The sequence below is a fragment of the Oreochromis niloticus genome, linkage group LG19, assembly GCF_001858045.2.
Source record: "Oreochromis niloticus isolate F11D_XX linkage group LG19, O_niloticus_UMD_NMBU, whole genome shotgun sequence".
Lineage (NCBI taxonomy): Eukaryota > Metazoa > Chordata > Actinopteri > Cichliformes > Cichlidae > Oreochromis > Oreochromis niloticus.
The window spans coordinates 9355205-9367226 of NC_031983.2; the positions used below are offsets into that span (position 1 = coordinate 9355205).

At 42.9% G+C, this 12022-nt stretch overlaps 1 protein-coding gene across 4 annotated transcripts in view; it reads left to right on the forward strand.

The window, feature by feature from the left end:
* Window positions 1–12022, forward strand: part of LOC100702813 (ryanodine receptor 3) — a 105927-nt gene that overhangs the window by 52303 nt on the left and 41602 nt on the right. For all 4 annotated transcript variants that reach the window (XM_025901029.1, XM_025901030.1, XM_025901031.1 and 1 more), the window contains 11 exons: window positions 183–357; window positions 673–881; window positions 968–1167; window positions 1273–1339; window positions 1424–1584; window positions 1678–1843; window positions 5670–5756; window positions 5878–6104; window positions 7724–8528; window positions 8892–9092; window positions 11460–11562. In XM_025901029.1, the coding sequence (XP_025756814.1) occupies window positions 183–357; window positions 673–881; window positions 968–1167; window positions 1273–1339; window positions 1424–1584; window positions 1678–1843; window positions 5670–5756; window positions 5878–6104; window positions 7724–8528; window positions 8892–9092; window positions 11460–11562 (2401 nt within the window). The remainder of the gene's footprint in view (window positions 1–182; window positions 358–672; window positions 882–967; window positions 1168–1272; window positions 1340–1423; window positions 1585–1677; window positions 1844–5669; window positions 5757–5877; window positions 6105–7723; window positions 8529–8891; window positions 9093–11459; window positions 11563–12022) is intronic.

Sequence of the window (12022 nt, forward strand, 5' to 3'; positions counted from 1 at the left end):
GTTAATCCTGACAGCGTATTACCATCGGTGAAGTTCATGTAGATTGCTCGAAAAATGACTTTCGCCCTTTATTCTTTCGTATTTAAAATCCTATTTAATTATTTGGTGTTAAGCTAATTTAAAGTAGTTGCTCACATTGTGTGTATACCATATGGTATTCCTTGTGTCTGTACTGTGCGCAGGGCCACTGCCTGAACATGGGCAGCCGGCTGTTTGGGCGCTGTTGGCATGCTGGGGATGTGGTGGGCTGCATGATCAACATGGAGGACAAGTCCATGATCTTCACGCTGAACGGGGAGATCCTGATCACCACCAAGGGCTCTGAGCTCTGCTTCACGGACTTTGAAACTGAGGATGGTGAGAAAGAGCGTGTATGAATGTGGCTGTGAGGAGTTGTTGAGCACATGTCCTTGCCATCCTGCGCTCATCTTTTAAAGCCTTCACATGTAGAGCAGAGGGCTTTATCCTAGAACAATCATGGTGGTGATATAAGTTAAAAATGAGCGGCTCCCTGTGTGGAGATCAGCCGTATTTGAAGTGCCACTTGTAAATTGCCTTTTGCAAAAGCTGCATTGATGTTCCATCCCTCCTGCTGTGTATTTTTAAAGACTTCATTCTCTCCTCCTTCTTTGCTCCCCCCCTTTGTCTTTATGTCCTTTGTCTGTCCTGCAGGGTTTATTCCAGTGTGTAGCCTCGGTCTGTCGCAGGTGGGTCGTATGAATCTCGGGAAGGATGCTAGCACCTTTAAGTACTACACCATGTGCGGCTTGCAGGAGGGATTCGAGCCATTTGCCGTCAACATGAATCGAGAGGTCACGATGTGGTTCAGCAAGCGTCTGCCTACTTTTGTCAACGTGCCGAAAGACCACAACCACATTGCGGTAAGAAAGAAGAAACTGTGAAATTTTTAAAAACGATTGAATTGGCCTAGACGATGAACGCGAAGCTTGTCATCCTTTGTTTGCAGGTAACCAGGATCGACGGCACCATCGACAGCCCTCCTTGTCTCAAAGTCACCCACAAGACATTTGGGACACAGAACAGTAACGCCGACATGGTGTTTTGTCGTCTGAGCATGCCTGTGGAGTTCCACTCCTTCTTCAAGATCAGCCCTGTGGTGGACATGAACGGTGTTCATGAGGAAGAAACCCTTAAAGTTAAACACAGGTGCTGAACTTCCCAAAACTGTGACTTTAAGCTCTTTTGCAAGAAAACCTTGAATCAGACATGTTATCTGCTCGCTCATGACTTTTTGAATGTGGTTTCTGATAGATATCCACTGAGATCTGTGAGGCACAGCGATGAAAGTAGACGAGTGGACTACAGCAGCATCACTACGGTACAGAAGAAACGTCCGTTTGCAGCTGCTCAAACTAAATGTGTTTCATTTTTGGCTAAGTCTCTCTTCTCTGTTTTGTTACAGTACTACCATTCAGTGAGGGTCTTCGCAGGTCAGGACCCTGCCTGTGTGTGGGTTGGATGGGTTACTCCTGACTACCATTACTATAGCAACAACTTCAACCTCAGCAAGAATCGAACAGTGACTGTAACCCTGGGCGACGAACGTGGGCGAGTCCACGAGAGGTGACGCCCTCTGTGTTTATATGTAATAAATGCTGACGATTATTTTTAATTACTAACCTTGTAAAGATTTTTATATATGCTTATTACTGACAGCGTGAAGAGGAGTAACTGCTACATGGTGTGGGGTGGTGATGTCACCAGCACTTCCCACACCTCCGGTCGCAGCAATGTGGATCTGGAGATCGGCTGTCTAATAGATTTGGCCACTGGCCTGTTGACATTCACCGTCAATGGCAAAGAGATCTCTACGTCCTACCAGGTATACCACACACAGGCTGTGCAAGCAAGAATATAACTATTGCTGTGTTTCTCTATAATTAAAAGTATCTAGTTTGATGGGGTGCAACCAAACAAAATTATGCTACCGAACTAATAAAAAGTAAATTTACAACACTGTGCAAAAGTCTTGAACCTGCTCATCAGTTTTTTTAAATATTTTCCTAGGAAAATGGAAATAAGGAGAAAGATGGAATGGAAATACCAAATATGGAGCAAAAACAGAGTTTGTACAATTCTAATGAGCTTGAAAGTCAATATTTGACATAACTGCCTTTGTTTTCCAACACATTTCTTTAAGTAGTCTTCAGGAATAGTCCTCCAGGCTTCTTTAGGACATTCGATGGTTTTTAGATGTTGACTCCCCTTTGGTAAATGGAAACTTATATTGTCTTTGGACTGTGGGAGGAAGCCGGAGTACCCGGAGAGAACCCACGCAAACACGGGGAGAACATGCGAACCCTGGCCTGATGGTGGACTTGAACCAGGACCTTTTTGAAGTGAGGCAACAGTGCTAACCACCGTGCCACTGTACTACAGTTAGTGGGGTTAGGTTGATTGGAAACTCTAAATTCTCCATAGGTATAGATGTGGAAGTGAATGTGAGTGTGAATGGTTGTCTATGTGTTAGCCTGGCGACAGACTGGCGACCTGTCCAGGGTGTACCCTGCCTCTCGCACTAAGACAGCTGGGATAGGCTCCAGCGCCCATGTGACCCTGAACAAGGATAAGCGGAAGTGGATGGATGGAGTATCCCCAATCAAACATTCAGAGCTTTTATCTACGCTTTCTATGCCTATTCACGTGCATTGGGGGCAACTTAGTGCATTTAGCAGGAGTCATGGATCGACCGACCTGACCTGCTCTACTATAGCTTCTTTTTACTCCCAATATGATCCCACTCTGTTTCAAAATTGTTAAGGTTCGGGGAGGCCAGTCAGTGACCGACGGCATCCATTGTGTGTTTTTCTGTCCAGGTATGCTTTTGATGCTTTGGCAGTGTGTTTGGCATCATTGCGATGCTGAAAAATGAAACCATTGCCAATCAGATGCTTTCCAGATGCTATTTCATGCTGGATCAAAATCTGACAGCACTTCTCACAGTTTCATCAGTTTTGACAAGATCCACAACACCACTGACTGACATGCAGCTCCAAATCATGACAGAGCTTCTTCTGTGTTTTACAGATGGCTGTAGACACTCACTGTTGTACCTCTCTCCTTACCTCCTCACTACACATTGACGAAGATTTGGAGAAAAACATTCTTTCCATAAGACCTGTTCTCACTGATTTACATTCTAGTTCTTGTGTAATGTGGCACACCGCAGCCTTTTCTCCTCGTTTCCCTTCCTTAAGAATAAAAAAGGCAATCTTATGCCTGTCAGACTGTGTTGTTTTTTTGTACATTTTGTAGATGTTTTTTTGTAGATTCAAGGAAAAAATTATATGCTTTTGTAAAAGGCTGGTAGTAAAAAAAAATGTCAAAGATACAATTTAATATTCGTTCTTTTCTAGCTGTTATGTGAAGACACAACACTTGTTCGTCCCTTGAGTTATGTGTTTTTTATGCTTGAATGATTCATAGGTTGGAATGAAGTGTTAACTTTAAAAAAACCCAGAGAACTGTGACGCAAAACCAATTGACAACTTTAAAAGAACATCTGGCTCCTTGGAAACAAAACTGTGAATTTGGACATCAATTTCAAGGTCTGCAAGTGCAGCCATAAACAATTCCCATCACTTCTACTTTTGAATCACTTTTTGAATCACCTGAATACCTGCACATCACCATTGTGCCCTGGAAATACTTCCAGCCTAATGTACCTTCTTGGGGCTTGCAGACTGAGTTCTTCCACGAATGCTACTGTTTGGTCTCTGTTTATCGTAGTTCTCATCATCACTGATGGTCCTTGACAGTGTCATGGCGACAAAAGTTAATATTTGATGATGATAGCAAAATCATAAATATGCAAGTGGTCAGAGCTGGATGCTCAAGGAGAGGACCATGAGGGGAATAGCAGTTAAATTTAATAAATCAGGTCAGTTTGTACACTAAGGAGCTTGGAAAGAAAAGGGTCTGGACTTTACTTTACTTTAAGTTGCTTGAAGACGTTTCACCTCTCACCTGAGAAGCTTCTTCAGTTCTAGGGTCAAATAGTGGAGAGTCCCAGATTTAAGCCCCCAAGAGAGACATGGACCCCCTGTTGATCCTCTACCTAATCACACGAGCCAAGATGTGAAAATCGGTGTGGGTCACAGGTTTTGGGTGAACCCGCTGTGAAACCTAGCCCCACTCTATCATGTGATTTCCTGAGGTCAAAGGCCCAGGATGTGAGTGGGCGTTCAGGCGTGTGGGAAGGGATCTCGAAACTGGATTATAGATGGCAGACAGTTGGTGTCGTAAGCCACCGCCTCTGTTCAAAGATGTTCGTTCACAGTGGACATAGATGGCTTCTTTCACTCCTCTTTCAAACCATCTGTCTTCTCTGTCCAAAATGTGAACATTGGTGTCCTCGAAAGAGTGACCTTTGCCCTTTAGATGCAGATGGATAGCTGACCCTTGTCCCGTTGAGGTGGCTCTTCTATGCTGTGCCATGCGTTTATGAAGTGGCCGTTTGGTCTCTCCAATGTAGAGGTCTAAGCGACCTGAGCGAACTGAAGAAGCTTCTCAGATGAGAGGTGAAACGTCTTCAAGCAACTTAAAGAAGTCCAGACGCTTTTCTTTCCAAGCTCCTTAGACTACGACGACCTGAATGACTGAGAACCTTCACAGACATGTCAGTTTGTATAGTTTTATGGCTTTAGTAGTGGATCATTTTTGGTAACAGCTTGTAAAATGAATTATAAAGGATATCAAGTCTTTTGCGAAGCAGATGCATGCATGCATTAATATCCTTATTCTTCACTATTGACTATATATTGGGCATGCATACATCCCTGCGCAGTCCATCTGCAGTTTAATCTGATGACCTTGACAGTAACTTAATTTAAGCCTTTGCATATTTACTGAACAGAGAAGTGACGGATGATCTGATATCGTCGTGTTGGTGTTGTTCCCAGATCATCATGAAAATGTTGTTCCAGGTTCAACATTGCAAGTGACCAATCACATTGTTGTGACGTTATTCTTTTGCGCGCCAAGCCATTCGTGCATTTATGAAATTCCAATGTTGCAAGGACAATATCAATTCTGCTGTTTTGTTTATTAAAGGGTTAGGATTAGGGTCAGGGTCCGTTGATCGGCGGACAAAGGCGGTTTCTCGCAGCTTAAGTACAGTTTTTTGTTTTACGGCAGTTTTTCCCGAAGTCGCAAAAGTATGACGTCACAACATTCTGATTGGTCACTTGCAATGTTGATCCTGGAACAACATTTAGTATGATGATCTGGGAACAACACCAACACGACGATATCAGATCGTGCGAGAAGTGACTGTGCATCTTGTTGAATTGTGGACTTGTTGTTCAGACGTCCTCTCAAAAGTAAATCTCAAATAACCTTTCAGAGGGCGTAATCTTCTTACGTTCTTCCTCACTGAAATTCTTTAAGACTTCACCCAGTGCTGACTCATCGCCGACACTCTTAAATGTTCATGTGTACTCACTCACACTCACACACACACACACACACACACATACACATACACACACACACACACAGGCAAACTAAACTGCACTAAGTAGCAGAGTTTTCATGATGCATCATTAAGCTGCTTTCCTTAAGTCATGCTTTCAAGCTCCTCAAGCTTTTGATATTTACTTCCTGTTTGGACCTTTTGTTCGCTTTCTTTTCACTTTTCTCTGCTCCAGGTGGAACCAAACACCAAGCTTTTCCCTGCCGTGTTTGTGCGACCCACCAGCCCCAGCCTCTTTCAGTTTGAACTGGCTAAAATAAAGGTGCGTGGCTCCTAATTTGACTTTTCCATTACAACAGGCTTGCTTGTGTGTCTGCAATACTACAGAAACGAATGCTGTGCTCAGACAGGATTCCCATCTGCTGTCTCTGTGTGCTCTCCAGAACGCCATGCCTCTGTCATCAGCCATCTTCAAGAGTGAGCATAAGAACCCGGTTCCACAGTGTCCGCCCCGACTGGATGTCCAGACCATAAATGCCGTGCTGTGGAGCCGCATGCCCAACAGTTTCCTCAAAGTGGAAACGGCCAGGGTTAATGAGAGGCATGGCTGGGTGGTTCAGTGCGTGGAGCCCCTGGAGATGTTGGCAGTGCACATACCTGAAGAGAACAGGTGTGGAACAAGGCTTAGTTCGCTTATAAGCTGCAAGCACACTAGTCAGTTCACACAGTATCTTAAATGTTGAATCTATACAGGAAGTTTCAAACACTGACCCTTTTTTACCGAGGACCAGAGACAGCATGCAACTGCCTGTTGAAACACAACTTGTGTTCTTTATCCTTAAACAAAAGATGTACTAAATACTGATCTGCTAAATGCTTTTTTGTTTTGTGATCAGAACAAGGCTAACTGTTTTGCTCCATTTCCATTTTCTTAAAGCCAATTTCCTGTTTCATCTAGCTTTATTTTTAGCCTTAAGTAATGACAGTGGTATTCATATTCCCATTTAACTCTTGATAAAGACAAGCTTCCTGTAAGCGCACATTGCAATAAAGTGATTTAGTTATATTTTATTTTTTGGTAACACAGTATTTTTTTTTTTAAATCTCAACAGTCACTCAGGATTTGCTGCTTTCCTCAGTTTTATGTCACTGTGTATTAAAATGTCCCGGGCTTTAAGCTGTTAGACAGACAAAACAGGTTTGAAGTTGTCACCGCGGGCTTCGCTAAATCATCATGCTAATGTTTTAACTGTTTGTGACAAGTGTATTAAGCAGCCAGAAGGATTAAGGCACAGGGAGTTTCAAGTTATTATCACCTTACATTCTGACGTATAACTATTAAGATTCTGGCCACTGAACTTTTTAAATTTAAGAGCAAGAAGTGAGTTTAGAGTGCATTTCTATTAGCTACGACTAGCAAACTTGGCTAGTAACCTACATCGCATAAACACATGATTCTTAGTTAATGGTAAGCAACAAACCACCAATAACATAACTAATAAATTACAGTAATTTCACCACACAGTTATCCATATTTTCTGTCAGACAGAAAAAGCACCAACAACACAAAAATGGTTGAGTGACTCAAATTAGCTAACGTGAAGTCTAGCGGCTATCAGGCAGCCACCTGTGAGTGAAAGCAGCCATGCTCCTCACAGTTAGTGTGAAGGGGGGTAAATTAGCTGCAGAGGGAAAAATCATTCTAACCCTCAGCTGTGAAAGCCTCACCCAGCCGGGCAGGTGGGCAGCCAAGTTTGTGAACACAATAACTCGAGAATGAGGCGATGTAGGGTTTTCAAATTGATACCATAACGGTATCTATTAGAAATGTCAGGCAAATTTGAATCTCAGTCACCTTGAAGGTCAAGTTTTCTGAAAATCTTGTGATGTGATAACTAAAGATGTAAGTCACCTTGGATTTTCACATTGATAGGAGGCGAGGAGTAGTATTTTTTTTATACCAGGTTGTAAACCTTCCATGGTAAAGTTGGGCATTTTAAGACTGGGTTTTATTGAGAGTGACTGGCTTATGGAGACATCTTTAATGACCATTTCAGGTCCAACTGCACTGAACTGGCTTTACTTTTTAGCTCTAGAGGCTGCTGCTTGAGAATTTCACATTAGATGCTGTCAGACGTAAAAAGCAACTTACTGGCTTAAAAAATCCACAAGATAGAATAATATGAGTTGTTTTTAAAGTTTCTCCCTGACCACTAAGTAGACTAGATCACAAGATTCGTGTTATGAACCATCATGAATCCTGCTAATTCTTGCTCTCTTTAATGAAAGGTGCGTTGACGTCATGGAGCTCTCGGAGCAGGAGGACATGAAGAAGTTCCACTATCACACCTTGAAACTGTACTGTGCCCTCTGTGCTCTGGGAAACACTCGTGTGGCCCACGCCCTTTGCAGCCACCTGGACCAATCACAGCTCTTATACACAATCGACAATCAGTACCTGTCTGGCATGTTACGCGAGGGCTTCTACAATGTTCTGATTAGCATCCACCTGGAGACAGCCAAAGAGGCGCGACTCATGATGAAAGATGAGTTCGTCATTCCTGTCACGGCCGAGACACGCTCCATTCGTCTCTTTTCTGATGCTTCTAAAAAGCACCTCCCGCCCGGGGTGGGGCTTAGCACCTCCCTGAAACCTCGCCTCAACTTTACCCCACCGTGCTTCATCAGCACCAAACGGGAGCATCTGTACAGTCCCCAAATCCCACTGGATGCACTGAAGGAGAAAGCGATTTTGATGTTGACAGAGGCTGTTCAAAGCGGAGGGCACCACATCCGAGATCCTGTCGGAGGATGCGTGGAGCACCAGTTTGTTCCAATCCTAAAGCTCATTAGCACCTTGCTGACGATGGGTGTTTTAGGAAGCGAGGACGTTCGTAAGATTTTACTGCTCATTGACCCGAACGTCTTCAAAGAGGCAAGAGAGGAGGGAGCCACGGGGACAACAGACAAAGAGGGACTAACAGGGGCAGAGGAAAAGGCGGTGGAAGCTGGAGAAGAGGAGGCAATCAAAGAGGCTCAACAGCCAATGGAAGGACTGCTGGAGAAGAGGCTGCCAGAGCCGGTTAAACGACAGGTGATTGAGAAAACACACACAATTGTATACACAAGAGACAAATAAAAATGACCAAAACATGTGAAATCAATGCACGTTGTAATCTTAAAGTGACAATCCAAAGCTACGAACTAACCACACAGCTGTCCTCTCACATGCTCCGTAACTGCTCTAATGTAATAGGCCCATTCAGAGATCAGCCAAACATGAAATAGCTCCGTCTCGTATCGAACAAATGATCTCACGAGTAAATATCTCTCTTTAACAAGTGGGATAATGTGAAGCCATAAGGCGTTTCGATATGTTTGTGTCATTCTTGATAACTAACACCTGCTTTGTCACAATAGTGATGGAAGAGTACCTGTTTGTGTGCCTCCTCTCCAGATGTGCGAGCTGCTTCACTATTTCTGTGACTGCGAACTGAAGCACCGTATCGAGGCCATTGTGTCCTTTTCTGACAGCTTCGTGTCCAAGCTGCAGTACAACCAGAAGTTCCGCTACAATGAGCTGATGCTGGCCCTCAATATGTCTGCTGCTGTTACAGCAAAGAAGACCAAAGAGTTCAGATCACCGCCTCAAGAACAGGTGAGAAGAAGCACGCCGGGTCTAAGCCATCGGATCCCAAAGTAGGAAGCAAAATGCTTACGGAGTTATTTTGCTTTGCATTTATGAATGTTTCACCACATTAAGAAAGCAACATTAAATTACATGCATTTTATGTTACGTTATATTATTTATTATATATTATATATAGATAAGTTATAAATCAGTTTGTGACCCATGTAAAAATCCCATGGGGCTCACCCAAACTTAAATCTTCACCTTAATCAAAATACAGGAGAAAGTGACGTGTTTTGAAAAAAAAAAAATGTATTAAAAAACATAAACAACACATATAAATTGTTAAGGCTAATGAGTGACCCACCTGCCACAAACTTCAATACAAGAGCAGTAAAGTTAGGTTGGGGTAATGAGTAATATTAAAACTAACCACCTCCCATTACCTTTTTTTATTTCCTTTTTATATAAATATGTAACTGTGCTTACTTTTGAGTGATTTCAAACTCAATATCTGTTATTAGTGCAGCCCACCAGGGGGCCTCGGCCTAAGCTTTGGGAGTCACCGACTTTAACGTATATCTCACATTGTTGTTGGTGATTTTCGGCCCACCCTTCTTTACAGTGTTGCTTCAGTTCATTGAGGTTTGTGGGCACTTGTTTCTGGGTAGCATTTCGATCGGGTTGAGGTCCGGACATTTACTGGCCTGTTCCAGTTTAGATTATTATCTTTTGCAGTCATTCTGTTGTAGATTTACTGCTGTGTTTGGGATTGTTATCCTGCCGTTGTTGGACAGACGGCCTCACATTTGACTTTCAAATACTTCAGTACAGAGTTCATAGACTTTTCTAGCTACATAATTTCTGTAGCTGCAAAACAAAAGCCAAATCATCTCCCTCCACTGCCGTGCTTGACAAGTGGTAAGAGCTGTTATGTGCTGATATGCTGTGTTTTGTCTGGCACTGTGCAATATGGCCGAACATCTCAATGATACATAGAAATCATAAAAGTAGTCTCCTGATTTGTTCTTTGTAGAGAGAAAAGGCTTTCTTCTGGCAGCTCTTCCAAACAAGCCTTACTTGTTCAGTCTTTTTGTATTGATAGTGTCATGAAATTGAACATTTACCACAAGGCCTTCTGTGAGCATTGCACATCTGAAATTGGGCTGAATTTTCTTGGATCTCCTGAAAAGATTGAGTGTTTGCTACTATTGAATAATCTTCCTCACTGTAGAGTGATTGACTTCAAACTGTTTGGAAAAAGCCTCATGGGCAGCAACAGTTGCTTCTCTAAGACCATTGCTGGTCTAAGGCATTGTGTTAACACACACCTGAAATCTCCAGACTAGTAAACATCTGCCTACTGATGATCAATGAGTTGAGTGTGTTTGATTAGCAGCACCTAGCTGCCACTAACCCTCCTAATCCCAAAGGAAACAATAAGGGTGTGTTTAATTTTTCACATTTCTGCATTTTGCCTTCATTTGTGTCATATTAGTTTTGTTCAGTTGAGACTCTGTTTACCTCATTTTAAAACGCGACACTCACCAGATTATTCCATTTTTACGTAAAGCATTAAAAAAGAGGTGATGTATTGCGCTTCTCCACCACAGCACCACTTTTCGTCTGTGCCGGGGCTCCCTCATGACAGCTTTACCCCGGCAGTTGTGTACCTCTGTTAATGGATTTCTGACAGTGCGCATATCTCCCGAGTGATCGTAGTGACGCTCGTGTGACGCAAGTGTGCAAAATAGCTGCAGAGGGTAAATGCCAGTAATTGTGCATCATTTAGAGAAAGAATAAAAAAAGAATACGTGACTCTGTAATAACTCAGTATACGGAAAACCTGCAGGCTCATGGCTTCAACTGATTGGTCAGTACTGTTGTTGTCTAAATACATGACTAATTTGAGATTAATGTAGATTTTGGTTCAGTTCTTTCTGCCTCCTTTAGCCCAGAGAGAACCAGAACTGCTTCTGGCTCCTAATGTTCCATAAAGCTCTCTTCTTTGTCTGTATGTGAGAGTGTGCGAGCAAAGCTTCAAGGCAAATTCATTCCTCTTGGTCTTGGTTTGATGGCATTGCTTCCCCAGGAGGGCACACTCATCTGCACAAGAGCGCACATACATAGAGCATTTCTTTAAGGTCACGGCTGCAGACAGAATTCAGTACTGCACAGCTCGTTTAATGGCTTGTCATGGTGTCCTTCGGCCTGTTAGCGCAGAGAGAGAATTAGCCACTCGGGCTGCGTTCTTTCTCTGTGATTCCTGCAATAAAAACAACATTATAACAAAGCTGGGATAGTCTCCAGTCCTGCACAATGTACTACAGTAATTTGTAAATGCATTTTGTTGTATCTCTATGCATCTGATTTGAACATTTTCCCACATTTTAGATCAACATGCTGCTGAACTTCAGTATGGGAGAGGACTGCCCATGCCCTGCAGACATCCAGGAGGAACTCTATGATTTTCATAATCAGCTGCAGCTCCACTGTGGTGAGATGCAGCTCTTGCAAAAAACATTATGAACCGCAACGCTAAACTGTTTATGTTTATTACAACACATATATCATCATTTTGTAACATGATGCAGCAATGTTACATTTCCCTGATTGCTTTTAGAATTCATTACAGTTATTTTACCGAGGCAGCACAAACTGGCGTTATGGCTGATAATGTAAGAATAATAAAACAAAACTAACATCCTTATGAAAAATGCTTTACGTGCACATATTTCTTGGCACTGTGAGCTGCCGTTGCGTCGCCATCAGCAAAATGGTGCCTGTACTCCATGAGATGTTTCTTCCTCTCTCTCTGCAGTGCTTTCTGTCAAGGCAGAACATTTGAATGTTCGCTGCTTCCGCAATTTCTCTGACATCTTGATGTTTTGATAAATAATTGAATCGCCCTCCCTTCCGTGGTACTGCCGATCTAATGGTGGCCTCACCCGTGCAAA